The sequence below is a fragment of the Eulemur rufifrons genome, chromosome 2 (assembly GCF_041146395.1).
Source record: "Eulemur rufifrons isolate Redbay chromosome 2, OSU_ERuf_1, whole genome shotgun sequence".
NCBI lineage: Eukaryota > Metazoa > Chordata > Mammalia > Primates > Lemuridae > Eulemur > Eulemur rufifrons.
The window spans coordinates 47001076-47021883 of NC_090984.1; the positions used below are offsets into that span (position 1 = coordinate 47001076).

General features: G+C 54.8%; 1 protein-coding gene across 4 annotated transcripts; it reads left to right on the plus strand.

Moving 5' to 3' along the window:
- Positions 1-91: 91 nt before the first annotated feature.
- SHF (Src homology 2 domain containing F) lies at positions 92-20174 on the plus strand. 4 transcript variants are annotated; one of them, XM_069460516.1, is made up of 7 exons: positions 102-604; positions 9670-9811; positions 12023-12229; positions 13699-13839; positions 15116-15287; positions 15414-15533; positions 19261-20174. In XM_069460516.1, the coding sequence occupies exons 1-7, from the start codon at positions 107-109 to the stop codon at positions 19445-19447; spliced, it is 1467 nt and encodes a 488-aa protein (XP_069316617.1). In that variant the 5' UTR covers positions 102-106; the 3' UTR covers positions 19448-20174. The 4 variants fall into 4 exon arrangements, with proteins under 4 accessions (XP_069316644.1, XP_069316617.1, XP_069316626.1 ...); XM_069460536.1 differs by lacking the exon at positions 13699-13839 and having other exon boundaries at positions 107-134; positions 360-604; positions 19261-20171; XM_069460525.1 differs by lacking the exon at positions 13699-13839 and having other exon boundaries at positions 19261-20173.
- Positions 20175-20808: the final 634 nt, after the last annotated feature.

A 20808-nucleotide genomic window follows, 5' to 3' on the forward strand; every position in this document is an offset into this window, starting at 1 on the left:
AGCCCCGCCCCCTCCCGCCGCCCGGCGGAGATCCGCCCCCGCCCCGCTCCCCGCCCCCGCCCCCCACCGGGCCACTGCGCTCCCCTAGCTCAGTCTGGCGGGCCCCATGTTACTGAGCGGAGCTCCTCCGGCTGGCTCCCGCCCCGGGCCGCGGGCGCAGGGGAGTGCCGGGGGCGGCCCGGGGGGGTCCCGCCGGGGCACCGGGGGTGCGGGAGCCGGCCCAGGAGGAGGAGGCAGCGGTGGAGTAGCCAAGTGGCTCCGGGAGCACCTGGGCTTCCGCGGGGGGGGCGGCGGCGGAGGGGGCAGCAAGCCGACGCCCCCGGAGCCCGACTACCGCGCCCCTGCACCCTCCCCGGCAGCGCCCCCCGCGCCGCCCCCCGATATCCTGGCCGCCTACAGGCTGCAGCGGGAGCGCGACTTCGAAGACCCCTACTCCGGAGGGTCGTCTAGCTCCTCAGCCCTCGCCACCCCTGCCGCCCCCGGCCCCACGCCGCCCCCGCGCCACGGCTCGCCCCCCCACCGCCTTATTCGGGTCGAGACCCCTGGGCCCCCGGCGCCCCCTGCCGACGAGCGGATCTCCGGACCCCAGGCCAGTAGCGACAGGGTGAGTGCCGCGCCGGGCGGGGGTGGCCAGGCGGGGAGGTGATCAGGGGTCTGGAGGTTGTGAGAGGGACAAAGGTGGCCTGGCCTTGGTGTCACGGCTACAGGCGGACACGAGCCCCTGACCCCAGGGCTGCGAGTCTTCACCCACCTTTGTTCAGATTCTCGACCAATCTGGGACAGGAGCCCCAAACTCTGCCCCATCCCCTGTTGTGGCCTCAGGACTGATGACCCTCCCTCTCCCAGGTTCCGCTCTCCACTTCTTGGCCCCGAAGCCAGATTCGAGAGCCTTTTTCTAATGGGAATTGTGGCGTCCCCGAGTCCTCCCCCACCCCATTGGTTTATGGCCTTTCTGCCCTTCTGGGAGCTGCGGCTCACTGCCCTTTGATCTCTGACCCTTCCCCCAGGCCAGAGCCAGGACAAAGCTCTCCCTGCTGCTGCTGCTCTTCTCCTCCCCTTCCTCTTTCTCCTTCTCCTCCTCCTCTTCCTTCTCTGGGAGCCCAAGCATCCTTTCAGGTGCTAAAGCCCCAGAAAGGAGATGAAGGCTAGGGTTTCTCCCTGTGAACACAGCAAGAGCTGGCCTTTGCCCTACCCAGGGGGGGCTGGAGCAGGATGGGCTGTTGTTCTCAGGAGGCCCAGACAGGCAGCTGGCAGCTCTTGCTGAGGATGCTGACCACTAGGGTCCAGGCCTATTCCTCACTGCTTCCCTTGTTCCCCAGGTGTGAGGACAGTCAGTGCTCAGGACCTGTTGCCCAGATGGGGCTAAGCGGCAGCCCATTCCACCTCTCCTCTTGGCCTCCTCCTCCCCAGGTCCATTCTGAGGGCAGCTAGAGCCTCTCCTGGGTCTGCAGACACTGGGATAGGGAGGCGAGCAGGGCACTGACGGTGTACAGGACATCCTCCCTGCCTCAGCACCCCTGCCTCCAGTCAGCCTTATCCCTCTCTGGCAGAATGACAGCTGAAAGCCATCCCTAGGCCCCCATAGCCCTAAATTCTATGATGATGATTCCGTGGGCCACTCTGACTCTGTTGTTGTCCTTCTTCACTGACCCCTGGGAGCTCAGCTTTAGGGCTTACTCCCCTCTCCTCAGCAGAGAACATTTTTATTTGATTGGAGAGCAAAGTTGCCGTCCGAATCTGTTGTCTGCAGGATCGAGGCTTTTAGCTGAGAGAGCATGCCGTTTTGCCTGATTTCCTGGATGAGAGAGATGTGTCAGGGTCAGAGCAGAAGCCTCAGGAATGTGAATTATTTTTCCCTACTTCCTGCCATAGGGCATGGCTGCCCGTCCTGGGCCAGGATCCTTAGTCTGCAGAGGAAGGTTCAAGGGCACCTCTCCTAGATTGTGCTCTTCTGCTTCCTAATTGTCCCCTGCTATTGTGTGATATGATGGAGGTGGTGGCAGTGAGGCCGAGGGGAATGCTAGGCCTGGTTCTCACCACTGACCAGTTAGTCTCCTCCTCTCTGACCACTGCCTGTTTGGCACAGGCAATATGAGCCTGAGCTGTCTTTGGCCCTTCTCTTTGCAGTGGCTTGAGTGACCTCAAAGGCTTTCCACCAAGCTGTCGGCTGCTCCAGGACAAGGACCGTGTCCTCCTCCTGTCTGTGTCTCCCAAGTGCCTGACACAATGCTTGACATATAGAAGGGTGCATAAATATGTCCTCAGTGGTAACTGTCCACTACCGGGGTGGGCCCTGAGGATCAGGAACTTGCCTAGCCACAGCTCCCCTTGCACATTTCCCCAGAGACCCCCCCAGGGAAGGGGCTCCACTCACAGAGCCATGCAGCCACTCACAGCCTCTTCTTGCCGAGGGCATCCATGCCTCAGCTTGGGTCAGCTCTGTGATCTGTGTGCTGTTCAGACTTGGGGGGGCCAAGAGATCTGTGACTCCTTTGTCAGCTACAAGGATGGGAATGAAATAGAGCAGGCTCTCCCAGGAGTCACACAATCTGTGGTTTCTTTAATGGGTGTGATGAGAAGGACCCTGGATGCCATCTGAGCTGGCCCAGGGGCAGGGACACCGTCTCTGTGGGCCCTAACCTGGGGCCTCCCACAATTCAGAGAGAGCAGCTCCCCACCCCAGGTTTGGAGTCAGTCTTCCCCTAGGAAGAGCCCAAACAAGGTGCCTGAGCCCCTTATTGTAAACCTAAGCTCATAGGGAGATGCTGCCCCTGGTTGTTGAGCTGGCCCTGCCCCTGTGGCCCTGCTGAGCTGGTGTTTCTGTACTGCGTGGCTGCTTTCTCCCTGTTCTCTGTTCCTGCTTCTCTCAGTTCTGCAGAGCCCCTTGGCTTGTTGCTTTGAGGTCTCCTCAGGTGAGATCAGGATTGGTGACAGGGATGTCCCTTGGACTGGCCTAACTTCTCTCTTTCCTGGAGCCCAGTGGCTGGTGCTGGGGCAGGGTGGTCAGAACCCTCTGCAAAGGGCTGGGTTATGAGATTTGATGAAATGGGTGGAGATGAGATTTGATGAAATGGGACTGGGGAGAAACCCAGTGAGTATGGAGCAGGAGAGAATGGGGACCTGGACAGGACCCTGAGAGACCCAGCAGGCTCAGGACCATTAGCCTTTTCCCCATGCAGCGTTCTGGCTTCCAGCCACCGTCAGACCCACTGCCACAGTTGGCAGGGGTGCAAGGGTGGCCATCTGGGCAGGCCTGGCAGGGCAGGTGTGGGAGCAGCAGGAGTCGTGCCCTGCAATGGGCAGGCAGAGGCCTTGCCATCTGGCCTCAGGAAAAGCTCCCTTGTGGTGCTTCACCCTTGTCTGGCCTCCAGGCCACACTCTGGCAGAGGGGCTAGAGAACTGGGCCTTCCCTCGCTTTGCTCCCTTTTCTCAGACCTTCAACAGGAAAAACTTGGTCTAATTCGGGAAGGGGATGGATATAGGAACAGGGAAGCTCTGAGCTGCTTGTGACCATCTGCACAGTGTGTCCTTTGCCTCTGTCATGCCAAGATATATATGTGTGTGCGTGTGTGTGTGTGAGAGAGAGAGAGAGAGAGGTGTGTGACATGGACAATAAGATGGGCAGGTACCCTGTGTTGAAACCAGAGCTCTTCTTCTTAGCTTGTGGAGGGGTTCCTGGGGTTCATGAACCTCTAGAAATTGTGTGCAGAGATTTCCCATTTTTCTGGGGAAAAGCCCGCAGCTCTCAGATTCTCATAAGGGTTCACAGGCCCCCAAATATTAAGAACTTTTCAAAGTAGATGTACCTCTGCTGGGCACGATGGCACACACCTGTAGTCCCAGCTACTTGGGAGGCTGAGGCGGGAGGATCACCTGAGCCCTGGAGTTTGAGACCGGTGAGCTATGGTCATACCACTGCACTCCAGCCTGGGCAACAGAACGAGACCCCATCTCTAAAAAAAAAAAAAAGTAGATGTACCTCACAGATGATATCCACATGGACTTACATCCTCCAGGCCCAGATTTGGAAAGGAGCGAACAGATAGGGTGTTTGAGGTTGAATAAGACATTCCTGCCCTGAGGTTAGGAGGGTGCGTAGGGGCTGCCAATGTAAGACAATCCCCTAGCCAGTGTTCACTGAGTGTTTTTGTGTCATTAGGTGACACGGCCTAGGCACTGAAAGGGTCCTGGCACCTGGAAGACCTAATCCTTGCCTTTTTTAGTTTGTTTACTTGTTTACATTAATGTTCCTCCTTATGACTTCCACAGAGTCTGGGATGTGATCTGCTTGTCTTGCATGTGTTCCCTGACCGAGATAGAGGGAGGAGGAAAGTCCTGCAGAAGCGGGGAGGGGTGTAGGTGAAGGGGCCTTTGTGGGCTGGTTAGAACTCTTAACTCTCTGGCCCAAGCTGGCCATCTCTGCCACCATTGGCGCTGGAGGATGGCTGAGGCCCGTGGCTCCGAGGTGTGGCAGGCCCGTCCACACTACCCAGTGCCATTGCCACACACTGTGGCACTCACTCTGGAAGGCATCTGTGCTTGTTGGCTTGGCCAGTGAGTGACTCAATGACACCTCAGCTCTGGCACTCTGCCTGTGGGCAGCCAGGAACAGCTGGGACCTTGAGGACCATGGAGAGAGGAACTGGCTAAGCTGAGCAAGCCCTGGCTGGGGCCCGAGACTGCAGGGGAGGCTGCTGCCCACTCCAGTTGCCCTCACCACAAACCAGTATGATTAGTATGTGAGAGCAAAGGTGGGGCCCAAACCCTGCATGCAGTGAACCCATGGTGCCCCCAGAGCCTGGTGCTCTAACCCTGGGGCTTCACAGCACCACAAGGTGCTTCACTCTCTTGGAACTTATTTTGTATCTGTCCCCGTGAGCTCTTGGAGGACCCAGAAATATGGGTTTTTTTGGTCTTTAATAATATAGTAGCTGACATTTACTGAGGACCTACCTTGTGCCTGGTGCCACTTTTAAGCAGCTGACATGTATTAGAACAGTTAATCCTTACATCAACTCTATGAGGAAGATTCTGTTACCATCCCCAGGTTATAAATGGGGAAACGGAGGCATAGGAATGTTGAGTCATGCTTGCATGGTTCCTCAGCTAGCAGGTAGTGGAGTTGAGGTTCACAGCCAGGCACCTGACTCTAGACTTGCTGCTGGTGTGCATCATGCTGAGGACCTCAGCACCTACCAGGTGCCTGACAGAGAGGAGGTGTACACTAAGCATTTGCCAAGGAACAAAGAGGAGGGCGACTCTTAGAGAAGGAATGAGGGGCATGTTCTGTGCTGAGTTCACTACTTCCTGAATGCTGGGGACCACCATTTGCCACCCAATCCTGAGGTGGCCCCAGACATACTCAAGGGTCTTTTGAGGGTTGGTAGGATCAGTTGCATGTCTGTGATGTTTGACTGTTTATAAACAATTTGCTTTTTATAAAAACATTTATAAACACATAAAACATATAATGTTTTTATAAAAACATAAAAAAACATAAAAACCCCCCAAAATTATAAAAACATATAAGTTGCTCTTGTAATCAGAAAAGGAAAATAAATATATTTCTTGGCAAGGATTTTCCCAGGCAGATAAAATAGGAGAAGGGCATTCCGATAAGCAGGAACAGTGGGTACAAAAACTTGCTCTTGGGGAAGGTAAGTAGTGTACCATTTCCCAAACAGTGACAGGTTAATAGGTTTTCAGTGACAAAAGGGCTTCCATGATTAAATATTTTGGGGAATTACTGAATTAAACAAAATTAGATTTCTTTGCCACAGGACTTTTCAGATTTAAAGTATATCTTAAATCTACAAGTGGAGGAGAGAAGATGCCACATTTTCTGAATTTTCGGAGAATCTGATAAGGCACTGAAAGTCAGGAGAGCTGGATCCCAGTCTCATCTCTGTTGCTAACAAGCTGCTTGCCCTGGACAAGCACCTAAACTCTGGGGCCTCTTTACCTGAACGTAAAAGATTATCCTCAGAGCTAACATTTATTGAGCACTGACTTCATGCCAGCCTCTGGGCTAAAAACTCTTACAAATTCATTTTCCTCCTCCCAATCGTATGAAATAGGTACTATTACCATCCTCATTCTGCAGATAAAAAAGACTGAGGCTTCCAGACATTAAATGTAAACTAAAGAAGCAGAGGAGAGGGGGCGTAGTAGGTGTGGGGCCCTTGCAGAGCCAGCATCCTGTAACGTGTGCCCCCTTGCTCCTCTCAGACTTGCACCCCTTGGAGCCCACACTGGGGTGAGGAACGTGTTGCATGGCCCAGCTGCAGAGTGGAACACGACCCAGATGGTGGGCCTGCTAGCTACCTCCGGAGAGGCTTGGGCAGGAAAGAGATTCAAAGTATGACAGCTGCTCTGGGAGGGGCACTGCCCAATTGGAACAGACACAATTGCAGCATCCTGGAGGCACCCTGTTGGATGTCAGGAGGGAAGGGAATGGAGGACCCTCTGGGTAGCAGGCACTTTACTAGTTTGGAAATATTTCAGCATTTCAACAGCATTCTGGCTGTATGCCTAAATATCAACCTTGGTTTTAGGTACTTTCTCCAAAGGCCTTTTGTGGACAATTCCGTGATCCCTATTCAAATGTAGAGTCTCCTGAGAGCCTGATCCTGCAGCCACTAGTGGTCAGTCAGAGGTCAGGATGAATGGGGATCTAAAAGTTGGTGTCACTCCAGAGGATAGAGTCTGGGGAGGAGGCCTTTGGAGCATCCAGTAAATGTGCAGAGAGCACCTACTGTGTGCCAGGCTCTGTGACCGGTGCAGGATATTGCAGTGAGCACATCAGAGTGGGGCAAAGGGACCATAAGCACAATAACAAATCGTGGTAGCCTAGAAGGGCAGCTTCCCCTGCTGAGTAGTTTTTCTTCACAGGACCTAGAAGCCACTGGGAAAGCAGGCCTGGACTCTGCCTGAGATCCTCTGTGCCCAAGGTGGACACCCGTCCTGCCAGCCTTCCCAGCTGCTGCTTCCGACTCCCAGTTCTGTGGGCGGCTCATCTGGGCACTCCAGCCCAGGGCGCTGGGCCTAGGCTTCCTGGAACAGGGTGTGGAGCCAGGAATGGAACAGAGGAGCCATTGAGCTGCCCGCAGAGTTGCCACCTGGGCGCCCACGGGCATTGCAGGCTGGGACTCGGAAGCCCACGCCAGCCTGGGAGGGGTCGTGGCTCTGGGCATGAGCCCAGGACTCTGGTGGGAAGGGTACTGTGTGCAGTTCTGACCAGGCTTGGTGAGGGAGGGCCTGGAGCGGGGTGGGAGGGGCATTGGGGACACCTCTGCTCACCAAGCAGCTTCTGGGGACACAGCTTCACTTGGAAAGACTCAGTTCCCCTGTATTACCCCACCCAACCCAGATTCATGCTTCCTCTCTCTTCTGAATGAACAGGAAAACGTGTTTCCTTTGTCCATTCTTCCTGTTTTATATGAATGGATTTAACAAATATTTACTGAGAGCTTTCAGGAATTTATCAGTAAACATAGTTCCTGCCCTCAGGAAGCTCACAGTCTGCAGGAAGACATAGAATAAAACAAATATTTACCGTACAGTGTAATGATAGCCTAGCATAGAGGCACCTAACAGGCCCAGGGGGAGTATGGAAAAGCTTTCTAAAGAAATACAGTGATCAATGAGAGGTAACCAGTCCAGGAGGAACAGGAGAGCCTTTGAGGTAATAAAGAGCATAGAGCTTTCAGGTAACAAAGGGATCCAAGGTGGGTAGGGAGAAACCAGAGAAAAAGTGGAATCTTTTAGATCTCTTTAATTTCAGACTTTTTCTTAAAACACTGGAGAGTCATTGTAAGGTTTAAGGATAATGTGTCCATTGATTCAGACACTGTCAAGTAGCTGCCACATATGGGTGTGAGGCTGGGCGCTGACTGTCAGAATCACCAGCAGTGGGCTGGCTCCAGAGCCCCCTTGGTCAAGAGTGGGGCCATGGGTGCCAGTTGGCTGGGAGGAAGCAGCTTGAGTAGGGTAGGAGTGAGTGGATTTCTTTTCTCTGCTTCCTGGTGGAAGGAGGACTGGGGTGAAGGGCTCTCAGGGGTCATAGGGGATGATGTAGTGGAGAGAGACATTTTTCTAGTGCCTACTGTATGCCAGGTGCTTATTGGAGCTGGAGAGACAAAAATGACACAGAGCTCCAGGCTAGTGGGTGCCTGGCGGTGGTGATGGGATGTTCTGAGGTGGTCATCCCACCAGCAGGCAGAGGTGCAAGGGAGCTGAAGGAACTGAGGCTTGCCTGGGACAAGGGGGACCCTGAAGACCTGAGAGCGAGATGGAAGGAGCCATTGGGACATGGCTCAGAGGCCCCCAGAGGGCCTGGCTGGGGTCGAAGAACATGCAGAAGGGGTCTCTGAGGTGGGGAGGTTCCTTTCTCCATGTCTGCCTTCCTAGCGGTCCCCATTCCCAGATCCTCTAACCCAGGGCAGGGCGGTCCCCCAGCCCCCAGCCTCCCAGCCCAGCTGACTCCCACAGCCTGGCTCAAATGGAAGCCTGGCCTGAGATTTGGAGAAAAGTGAGGGTGGCCTCTCCCCATGCCTCAGGCCCCAAAGCCACTCCTGTCATCACCTGTCAACACAGTCATGCAGTGCCCCCAGGGTGCTGGCAGTCCTGGGTGGGCTGGGCTCTGTCTCTGCCTCACCTAGCCCCCCCAGGAGAAGCCTGTGCCCAGCTTGGAGAAAGGCTCTATTATCCTCAGCTGCGCCCCACCCTGAGCACCTTGGGTGCCTCTGCAGGGTGTGTGGTTTGCAGTTTGCTCTGCATAGGGTGGGAGCAGGGACAGAGGAGTGGCTGTGAGCCACTGTGTGGGAGGAAGGGGCAGCATGGGGAGTGGAGGACCAAGGTGAGGCCCTTCCTGTCCCTGTCCTCCAGCAGCCAGTGGATTTCAGCAGAGCCTCGAGGCTGCCCCCAAAGCCTGACTCCAGCATTGTCTCTCTCAGGACAGCCAGGATGCCCTCTGGTGGCAAGTTGGCAGCCTTTTGCACAAAGGGCATGGGTTCCAATCCTGATTCCTCCACTTATGCAGAATGGTCTTGGGCGTGTTGTTCCGTAACTGCACTGAGCCTCCCATTCCTTAAAATGGGAATAATAATGCCCACATGACAGGGATGTTGTGAGGATCAGTCAGCGAACTGTGAAAAAGTGAGTACTCAGCCTTTCCCTCCTTGATGGTGAGCAACTATTTATTTATTCAGCATTTGGAAGTGCCCTGGTAGGCACAGACCATGCTAATCTCTGAGTTGCCTCCCTATTCCCTGCTTGTTCTTTGAACTCTTCCAACACCTTTGTAACCAGTTCTTTGGATTAATTTCCTCTCTTGAACCACCTGGCGTAGGCTCTTATCCTGCCTGGACCTTGACTGAGGCAGGCACTAAGGCCCAGTAGTCTCATTCTGGCCATTTGGCCTAGGAGATGGCCCAGAGGCACCAAATTAGCAGAAAAGAAAGAGATACCACTTGGTTGGTGGCCCAGTAGGAGAACCCTGCAAAGGGAGAGCCAGGGCTTGTCCCCATCCAAGCTCAGAGCCTGCCCTTGGGTATCTGGGCTCTGGTCTGAGGCAGCCTACCCAGGACTCTTGCTCCCATGGGCAGAGCATCTGGGGAGAAGCAGAGCTGCCTCTCAGCTGTCTGAAGCCCACTTTCTTCGCTCCCACAGTTGGCAATCCTAGAAGACTATGCGGACCCATTTGATGTTCAGGAGTCTGGTGAAGGCTCAGCAGGAGCTTCAGGAGTCCCAGAGAAGATCTCTGAAAATGACGGCTACATGGAGCCCTATGAGGCTCAAAAGATGATGGCTGGTGAGTGAGGGCAGGGGCTTCTGGGCTCCACAGAACAGGCCTGGGGACCCACAAGTCTGAGAACTGATTCCTTGGTCCCTAGAAAATATAGAGAAAGTCTTTGCCAGGTCCTTGGGGAGGATGGTGACTGTCTTCAAGATAGTCATTTTGGAGAAGGTGTGACTTATGAACCCTGTGGTACTGGAAGCCATGTGACCAAAGGTCAGATAGAAGCATCTGAGATAGGAAGGGCAAGATAGTGAGGGTTGGGGGTCAAGGATCCCCAAAAGAGAATCACTTGCTTTGGGGAAGGTGATGAGTTTGAAATAACAGGATGTCAAAGTGAAACATCTCTATGGCAATTGGAAAAGCATGATTAAAAATATAGATGTAGCGGGTGCCATGAGGCTGAGCAAGTAGTTCAAGGAGTTAGGTAGGGAGAGATGAATAGACCTGGCCTTGGGGAACAGAGGCCAAGAGAAGGACCAGGGAATAAGACCAAGTCGTGATCAAAGAGGAGGACAGGGTGGGTCAGTCTAAGCCAAGACCCCAAAGGCAGGACTAGAGGAAGTTTGTTCAGGGGCAAATAATGTTAGTGCTGGGTGTACATGGGAGCTAAGATGAGAGAGACTAAGAGGGGCAGTGAAGTGCTTTGAAGGCTGGAATGAGGTGTTTGGACTTGTTCCAAAAAGGGGAGTGAAGCCATTATGAATTCTTGAGCAATAAAGGAATAGGACGAGTATGGCATTTTAAGAGGATCACTGAGGCTCTGGTGTGCAGAATGGACTGGAAGAACTGGGCATCAGAAAGTTAGCAGGCTGTTGTAAAAATTATTGGGGTTTTAAGGGGCCAGTAATTAACCCCTCTTTCTTCCTCTCCCAAGCTTGGAAATAATTGAGAAATAAGATTAAGGAAACAGACTGATGGAGATTAAAATGTCAGCTTTATTACTGATAAAGTTGATTGGAGAACATTACTTAGCAATGTCACCACAATGGGCTTTTTAATACTTCATCACAGAATTAAACTTGCCCACTCAGGCTTGGGCAATGCAGGACAGCTGTAGGCTGCTGCACAGTGGCAGGCCACTCGACTGCATGCAGGAGAAAGAGCCAGAATGTTCTGTCTCTGCAAGAAGGCAGATCTGAGAAGGAGAGTGAGCATTCACTGGCCAATCAAATAAGCCATTCTTCCTCTTGGGAGAGGTGGCAAGGGAGGCAGAGAGTGGTCAGGGTGTTATCCCAGGAGTATTATTCCATGGAGCCCATGGAAACGTGAGCCTGTGGAATGGAGGTTCATCCCAGCAGTAATCTAGATATGGACAGATGTGGTGAAAATCATCAGGTCTTGGCAGTGAATAGATGGGATTTGCAGAATGAAGGAGGGCCAGGTTCAAGGAAAACAGTGTAGTAGACAAAAGTGGAGAAAGTGAGAGGCTGACTACTGTTTTTAGGTCAGGGGGCGTGGACCCTCAGGAAGTCCATGAATGTCCTGGAATTGCATGTGAAAGTTTAAGTGCACGTTTTCCTGGGGAGCAGCGCTATAGCTTTTATCAGATTTTCACTGGGGTCAATGATGCCAAAGAGAAGATCACTAGCTTTGGAGAAGGTGGTTAGTTTGAAACAATGGGCTGTCAAAGTGAAAGATCTTTATGGTAATGGAAATACAGATGTAATGGGTACCATGAGGCTGGGAAAGTAGTTCAAAGAGTTAGGGTAGGGAGAGATGAATAAGACCTGGCCTTGGGGAACAGAGACCAAGAGAGGATCCAGGAAAAGAGACCAAATCAGGGATCAGAGAGGACAGTCCATGAAAATGACTGTCAAAAGGGGTGGTCAGCAGTGTTTGAGTGGCAAAGAAGAATTTTATGATTGTGAAATGGTACCACCTGAGACACGGAAATAATGGAGTTTGGCAACAAGGAGGAGATGGACAGGGGAAGACCAAGCCTCTGTTTCCTAAACACGTAAACTTTGGCTACCTGTCCCTTGCTGGCCATTGTGGGATCCTTTTCCTGTCTTTCACTCCTCTGCCTCCATTGGCTCCTGTGCTTTTGGAGACCTAGAAGAGTTTGGAGGGTGAGGGACCCAGGATGTGTGGCTGCTGAGTTCTCTGCGGAGCCAGGGCATCGCCTTTGAGGGGAGCCCGGCTCATTGCTGAGTGTTGCTGGAGGAGAGGAGCCAGACGGCCAGGGCTGTGCTCATACCTGTCCCCTTCCTCTTGCCCTGTCAGAGATCCGGGGCTCCAAAGAGACAGCAGCCCAGCCCTTGCCTCTGTATGACACACCCTATGAGCCAGAGGAGGAGGGGGCCACCCCAGAGGGCGAGGGGGCCCCCTGGCCCCGGGAGTCCCGCCTGCCAGAAGATGATGAGAGGCCCCCTGAGGAGTATGACCAGCCCTGGGAGTGGAAGAAGGAGCGCATTTCCAAAGCCTTTGCGGGTGAGTCCTTGTGGAGAGGGCAGGTCCACTGGGGCCTCTGAGCCGCCTTCCAGGCTCAGGAGAAGGGAAGGAGTAGACCCCAGGAACCCAAGGAGGCCCAGCGGCGAAGTGTAGTTGAGTTCTGTAGCACTGACAGTGGGGAGGTGGGCAGTGCGGACACAGCGCTGTGTGCAGAGTCAGGGAATGGGCACAGGAGAAGGATGAAGGCGATTCCCTGCATCGACCACCTCTCGGAGGCCAAGAGGCTTGGGCTACTTCCATCTTTTGGAGGGCTGGGTATGTTTAAAAATAAAGAATTCCAAAACAAAATTATAAAACTCGTGGCATATGTTAAACACTTACATTAATGCTTGAAACAATGAAAACAGCTGTGTGTATAACCTGAATTCTCGGGCTGTGTCTCCCAGTGGTGGACCCTGCCAGACCAGGGGTGTCTTGCCTCACGGGGATTTCTGAGGAGCAGAGAGAGGCTGTGAGAAACCCCCTGGTTGCTGAATGAGGATCAGGTTTCTCCTGTTCCAACCACACCATTGTCCATCCCAAGCCCAAGTCCACCATGGAAAAGTGCATGTTGGTGGTCTGAGGTGGGTGGAGCAAGAGCCTACAATGGGGAGGGAGCTTTCCCTCCTGGATCCTGGATTCAGTAAGAACATAAAGGGCTTAAACACCATTTGACTTCATTCCTGCTCCCAGCGGCCCCTCACCCCTCCTTGGGCAAGGGGCTCATCCTGCAGCTGGAGCCAATCCTCCCCACCCTGGCAGCCAGACTGCGAAGGCTCGGGTTTCTGGTTCGCTTCCTGTAAAGCACTCACCGCTGAGGATGGGCCGTTTATCTCCAGAAGTCTCCTTGGAGAATCAATACTGTTTGGATTGCTTAATGGGAAAATCTATGCTCGTCATTAGGAAACCTTGTTAGCAGTCCGGCAGCCACTGGTGGCATCACTCTTCTCAGGATGGGGGGCAGCTAAATTTCAATAAAACATCTGCCCCCAAGTCTGCATATTCCTGACAACCTGAGGCTAGGCTGTCTCACTCATGCTACCGGCCAGTTCCCAGGCTGTGGGGAAGAGGAGAAAGGGAGGCAAAGGCTGGGGGTGCCAGGAAGCTGTGGGAAGCTGGGTGTGGTGCGGGGAGGCGTGGGAAGCTCCTAGTCCCGCTTTTCCTCTGTTCCTGGTGGCTTTGGGCCCTTGAGGCTTGTGAGAGGTCACATGAAGGGGACCCACGGGGCTGGCAGAGCAAGACCCTGCATCCTGCTGCTTGCCAGCCGAGCCCCCCACCCTTTGACCAGGCCAGCCTGGTGTGGTCCGTGTTGGCTCTCCCCAGCCCTCTGAGAGTCTTGCTCCCTCCCTTGCCTCTGCCCCCTCCTTTCTAGGCTGTCCTGTGTCCTGGCTCTGGGTTTTGGTGTCTCAACCTTTGCCTCTTTCTGTCTCTGTCACTGTCTGTCTCTCTCTTTCTGCTACTGGCTCCAGTTGACATTAAGGTCATCAAAGACCTACCTTGGCCTCCACCCGTGGGACAGCTGGACAGCAGCCCCTCCCTGCCTGACGGGGACAGGGACATCTCCGGTCCAGCCTCACCCCTCCCTGAGCCCAGCCTGGAGGACAGCAGCGGTGGGTCCTGTGGGGGCTTCTGGCCAGGGTGACATGTCCTCTCACCCCCAGGCCATGTGGGCTTGGGTTGGAGGAGTTGAGAGGTGGGGCAGGGTTTGGAGATCCCAGGAAGAATCCCTCTCATCCTATAAGAAGAAGGAAGAAACAAAATGCACATTCCTCCCTTCCCCAAAACTGTGGGGACGGCGTCTGCTAAGAGAGGCTGCTACCTAATATGTTTCAATTTTTTTTCTGTTTTAAAAGTAAGGGAAGGAAAGATCCACTGTTTTAAATTCACTTCTTTGGGAAAAGCTTTGCCTGGCTGTATCCTTCAGTAAGAATACTCCTGTAGGGGTGACACTAGCGCAGGAAGTGTTAACTGTGTAACTTGGGGTAAAGGAGCGGATCTGATCTTCTGATCTTGCATCTGGTGACTGAAAAACAATAAGGGCATGAAAGTGCTACAAGGAAAAAAAAAGAGCCCAAATGGGGAGAAGGAAAGCACTGAATTCTTTCCCTACATTCAGTTTTGCCCAGAATGGGCACCCAAGGGTGTGGGTGCACAGGTGTGAGCACCTGTTTGTACATTTGTGCCTGAGTGTTGTGGGTATTTTGTAAATACAGAAGGAAGGAGAGTGTTTGTCACCTGTGCATGTGTGCCTGTGGCCATGTGACCCACTGAGGTTCAGTCCTCCCGTGGGTAGGAGTCAGCTGTCAGGCTGCCCTGGCCTCTGCTGGGCTTTTGGGGCTGGGGGAGGGGAGCCAGTGGGCAGAGACCTTGGGTGCAGGGGGAGGGGCGGGCTGGCTGGCGGCTGGCGGGATTAGCCTGTCAGGATGGCACCAAGGGGAATCAGATAATTGTTCTCAGATCGATAAGTCATTTCTACAGAATGGCTTGGCAGGGTGATTTGGAGAACAGTAATGAACTCTGAGGAGGAGAAAGAAACAATATTATCAGCGCTGAAGCCACCCTGAGGGGGATGGAATAGGGGAAGGCAGTCAGCTGCTCTAGAGGGAGAAGCTTAAGTGGTTTCTCATGTTGTTCCTCTCTCCTCTCCTCCCTCAGGGTGGGGACTGGGAGGCCTGTGTGACACAGGAGGCTGAGCCCCAACCCCACCAGGGAACGGACCCAGGGTTATGTCCCCAGAGCCAGTCAGGCCCATGCCCATGGGCTGCCCCCGAAGAACATTCGTTTGACCCTTTTGGGGGCTGGAGGAGATCTGGGTGGGGCACCAGCTGTTCAATAGAGCTGTACCTTTAGGGTCCTCAGAGTCCATGATTGGTATGTTCTCCACAGCCCAGTTTGAAGGATCCGAGAAGAGCTGCCTGTCACCTGGCCGGGAGGAGAAGGAGCGGCTACCTCCCAGACTCTCCACAGGGAACCCTAAGTCAGCCAAGCCCCTAAGCGTGGAGCCCAGCAGCCCCCTGGGGGAGTGGACTGATCCAGCACTGCCTCTGGAAAACCAGGTGTGAGTGTCTGTGTCCACCTGGGGACTCCCTTCCCTCTGCTCCCCTCCAAGGGACACTCAGAAAGGGTGGGCCTAGACAGCGAGGGACTCAGCAGAGATGCCCCTCTTCCTCTCTCTCATCCTCAGCTGGTATCACGGGGCCATCAGCCGAACAGACGCCGAGAACCTGCTTCGGCTGTGCAAAGAGGCCAGCTACCTGGTGCGCAACAGCGAGACCAGCAAGAATGACTTCTCCCTCTCTCTCAAGTGAGTGCAGAGGGCTGTGGGTGGGGGCACAACCAGCAGGACAGGAGTCCCCTCCAGTGTTCCCCTCATGCCCAGCCAAGCTGGGAGGTCCCCATCCCCTGTGAACACTCTCCAGGCACTAGATCCTGAGATACCTGAGACTCAGCCCCTGCTCTCAAGGAGCTCAGAGTCCACTGGGGGGAATAAGAGTTGAGCTAGGGCATCCAGCTCAGAAGGGTTCTGTTCTACTAGCTGTGTGGTCTGGGGCCCCCCTAAGCGCTCTAGGCCTCAGTTTCCTTACTAATAGAATGGCGGAATAATAACACAGGGAAGGATTGAATAAAATAACGTACCGGAAGCACTTAGCATGGTGCTGAGTGCTCAATAAATTATCACAATCATTATGAATGGAAGTCCAAGATGTTCTAGAAGCACAAGCAAGGAGATAGGAGCTTTGCCTAAGGGAGTCTACTGGGTGAGATGCCAGGCTGGGTCCTGGGAGGGGGCAGGGCAGTGGACACAAGCTATTCCTGTTTACTCAGAGAAGTGGAGGGGGCGAGAGGTGGTCTGAGCTCTGAAGGGTCCTAGAAGAGGTGGGGGAGGCAGGGCCTCCCTTCCCATCAGCCTTCCTGGCTCCCCTCCCTCCCTTTGGCAACCAGGAGTTCTGCCTGGTAGAGCCTGCACCCCACGAAGGCAGCCAGTTGGCGTGGTGTGTCCATTTACCCACCCCCCTCACTACTGAGGCATCTGTACCACATCATGCCACGTTCTCTAGGGGCATTCAAGTACAGGTATACCCCTCACTTCAAACAAATCCAATCTATGGAAATACAGGGTTACTAAACCAGGTACATTTGGGGGATAATTATTCAACTTCACTAAAAGATTATAGAAAAAGCACCAGACTGCAGTCAGGTAACCTGAGTTCTATTTGGGGGTTTGATAAAACTAGGCAAATCACTTAATCTCTCTGGGCCTCAGTTCTTCCCTTTGCAAAGTGAGTTGACAGATATCACTTAGATTCCTTCAGCTGTCACACTCTAGGAGTCCACAAATTATAAAATCAAAAGAGCATTTCAGAAAAATTCATTTGTCGGCCGGGCGCGGTGGCTCACGCCTGTAATCCTAGCACTCTGGGAGGCCGAGGCGGGTGGATTGCTCAAGGTCAGGAGTTCGAGACCAGCCTGAGCGAGACCCCGTCTCTACTAAAAATAGAAAGACATTATATGGACAACTAAAAATCTATATAGAAAAAATTAGCCGGGCATAGTGGCGCATGCCTGTAGTCCCAGCTACTCGGGAGGCTGAGGCAGTAGGATCGCTTAAGCCGAGGAGTCTGAGGTTGCTGTGAGCTAAGCTGACGCCACGGCACTCACTCTAGCCTTGGCAACAAAGTGAGACGCTGTCTCAACAAAAAAAAAAAAAAAAAAAAAAAAATTCATTTGTCAAAAAATTAATTTATATAACTTCAGGAATGTGTACTGCTTTAAAAATTACAGTTAAAATTCCTGGGACATACCAAACAGTATATATACCATCTCTAAACCAACTATCAATCTGCATGTTAGATCTCTTTTTATAGACAGAAAATAGATTGAAAGAGGTTTGTGACTTGATCAAGGCCACCAGCTAATAAAGTCCCAGAGTCAGGATTTGAACCCAGCTCAGGCTGACTCCACAAACCAGCTGTTCCATTCCAGGGCTCCACCCCTCAGGAAGTACCATAGCGTTTGCTTGTGGCAGAGGCCAGGGGAGATGCTAGGGGTCTGGCTCCGGGGAGTGGAGCCCAGTGGGGAGGCAGGCCTGGATGTCTGTTCCAGCCCTGGCTGATCTAGCCCGCCAGCTTCCGTCTGCCAGAGCCTCGTTTGCATATAAATGGTTTCTCTGAAATACAATTATGGTTTCTCTTTTCTCCCTAATGGAAGGGCTTTCACTGGTAATTAAACAACTTCCTCAAAAAGCCTTGCTGGCCTGGCCCTGCAGCCCAGCTAGTCCCACCCCAGCCCCCTGAGGGTCTGAGGCTCTAGCAAGGGCTTTGCTGTGTCTTAATGAGCCCTTGGGACTTTGTCCCAGGAGGTCGGAAAGCACAGCCATCCTCCTCCCCTCGAGGTTGGTTATACAGATGGAGGCTGGCCTCTCTGGCCACTTGTTGCCCTTCTTGGCCAGATCTGTCCCCTGAGAAGATATAACATACAGCTTTCAGGAGAGGCTATCCCCCAAGTGGACTATGGGGAGGGGTCATCCCCAAACTGGCAAAAGGTGAGGGAAAGCGGGGCCCACGCTGCCCCCACAGCCTTGGGCCTGGGCTCACTCCCTCCTCTCTGCACTGCCCACAGGGGCTGTACAATTGCCTGGGGCCCTTGGCTTCACCCTCCCATGCCCATGGTCACTGTCAGCCCCAGTTATCTCAGACCTACAGATGGCCCCACACCCTGGCACACACAGCCATGGGGTCGTCAGGCCTTTTCCCAGAAGGCCTCTGGGCTCCTGACTAAGGCTTCAGGACACCATGCCCTGAGGAGAGGCAGAGGGCTAGAGTTAGGGGCCTGTCTTTTCCTCCCATCCCTCTCTTCCCTTCAGCCTCTCCATTCTCCGCTTTCTCACTTGTGGGCCTTGTGACATGGGTCCAGGCAGAGCCTTCTGTGTACCCAGGCAGGGGAGGCAGATGATGAGGTTTGCCAGCCTCACTTCCCAGGGGTGGGGGCCCCAGGATGGAGGCAGCACCCCCCCCCCCAGTCCTGCTTCCCACACCATCCTCTGAGTCCTATCCTTGTCCCCAAGTGGGCTCTGGCCAGCAGCAGACTCAGGCTTCAGGGACCCACCAAATATTCCTTACCTCTTGCCTGTGGGTAAGTCCCAGACTGGGGCCTGGCAGACTAAGCTTGTGGTAGTTTGGGCAAATGTTCTTGCTGGGGGCCTCACCCCAGTGCCCCTCTCTAAGGCTGAGGGTCCTGGACATTTAAGAGCTGGCAGAGCTCTGAGCAGTGGGGTCCTTGTCTTGAGGGCAGGGCCAGGCACTAATGCTGATATCCTGGGTGTGGCAGGGCGTTCCAAGAGGCTGTGGAGCATGAGCAAGTCCTCTCTCAGGAAGGGAATGATGTCATTCTAGGCGGAAGGGCCGGGTACATGAGCTGGGGGCTTGGCCTCAGGCCCAGACAGCAGGAGGGTGAAGGGATGTCATCAGGAGGAGGCAGCTGAGCATTTCCAGATTTGGGGGGAACTTCCAGATTAGCTTGTCTCTTCCCCTAGTCTTTGTAAAGGGAGAGCCCTAACCAAGACTAGTTTGGTTGTTACATCTGTCCCCCCCACCTCCTTCCTGCCAAGGGCATCTGTGGCTCCATATGAGTCACCAGCAGCCCCTCACAGGTGTCCTTCCACAGCTAGGAAGGGTGAGGTCAAACTGGCCCTGGCCACACAGGCTGGAGGGCAGGGGTGCCTAGATCCCAGGGTTGGGGCCTGTTGGTTGCTCCATTTTCCACCTGCACACACCCTGTACATTCACTGTACACACATTCTTGGCACACCTAGTGCCCTTACCACAAAGCCACTGCCTAATGCTACCTACTCATACCACGGCCACTGCCACCACCCTGCATTCTGGACTGACTTCCACCTTCCCTGTTCACCACCTATTCCCAACTGGCTTGGAACCACCACACTTGCTGTGGGGGTGGGGAGGGTTACTGGATGTGTGAATTGGGGACTGAGGACAGCCCTCACTCACCAGGGTTTCCTCTCCTCTTCCCAGGAGCAGTCAGGGCTTCATGCACATGAAGCTGTCCCGGACCAAGGAACACAAATACGTGCTGGGCCAGAACAGCCCGCCCTTCAGCAGTGTCCCAGAAATTGTGCACCACTATGCCAGCCGCAAGCTGCCCATTAAGGGGGCCGAACACATGTCCCTGCTCTACCCCGTGGCCATCAGGACTCTTTAGATGTGAAACCAGGGCACTCTGATAGACCTGGACCCAGCCCTGTGCCGGTTACCTAGCTGAGGGTTGTGGTTCTTCGCAGGGACAAACCTTTCTTGCCCTTTCTCTCAATCCTTTCTTCCCCTTTCCCTGGGATCGAACAGAAGCTGGAGATTCCTTAATTTATTCTAAAGGGGAAGGGCTACGGGGGCCTTGGAGTTACCCTGGAGAGAAAGGAGAGCCCCTGGGGAGTTTAAGATTGGCAGCTCCAGCCTCTTTCCAGCCCTAAGGCGGAGGCAACGACCTCCTTCACCACCCTCTCCCTACTGGGTCAGTGCGGTGCGGGGCAGGACGCGGCCCTGCGGGACGCCCTGACCATCTCTGCCTCCATCCCCGCCCTCCACCCCCAAACCACCGGAGGGCTCCGCCCAGTCTGGCAGACCCCTGGATGGGTGTCTGGGTGGGTGGGGAGAGTGGGGAAGGCTCGGGCCCGAGGGAACTGTGCAGTCCCCAGGCCGCCCGGCTCCGGGCCAGAGGCAATAAATAAACCCAATCCTGCCGGGCACTGCAGCGTCCGCGCCTCGGGCGCCGCCCCCCGACTGACGGGGGAGGGAGCGGCGAAGCGAGCACAGATTCTGTTTATAAATCAGCTCCGGAGCAGATACAGGCCGCCTGTGAAAAGCACTTTCGAAGCATCAAGTTCCTTTCTTTGATGAGATGTCAAAACATCCCCCGCCGCTCCAGGCCGGGCTGGGGGCACCCGAGGCCCGCCGGCCGCTGCGGCGCCCCCTCCCCGTCGCCGCCGCCGCCGCCGAGCGCAGCTCCCAAGAAGGCGTCCAATTTCCTGCCAACAGCCATTTGTCTGGGAGGAGGGGAGACGCGGAGACACAAAGAGGCAGCGCGCCAGGCGGGAGGGAGCGGGGCGGCAGTGCCACGCGGAAGCCGCGCGTCCGCGAGGGCGGGAAGGCTGGCGAGGCGGACTGCGGGGGTCCTCGCTCGTTTCCTCAGCGGAGGAAGCGGGGCCGGCCGCGCCCCGCTCGGGCCCTAACGCAAGCGTCAGTCCCTTGGAGATCTGCGGCCGGGGCTGGCCGTGCGCGCCCCCTGGGGGCCGCGCCTCTAACCACAGGCCCGGTGCGCGGGGCCACACCCGCCTGCGGCCCCTGGCAACGCCCCTGCTGGCGCCCACAGCTGGAGCCCGCCGTGCCTGTGGGCTCAGCCCCGGAAGACCCACTGGGCCGCCTGGCAGAGCTGCTGTCAGGCCGCTCCGGCTCGCCCTCCTGCCCTCCCGGGCCCCCGGATCTGAACCCCCTCGGGGGACGGCTGCCCTGGGAGTGCAGTCTGAGGGCCTTTTCCAGGACCTAAAGGTGCAACTCCCAAGTGTGGTG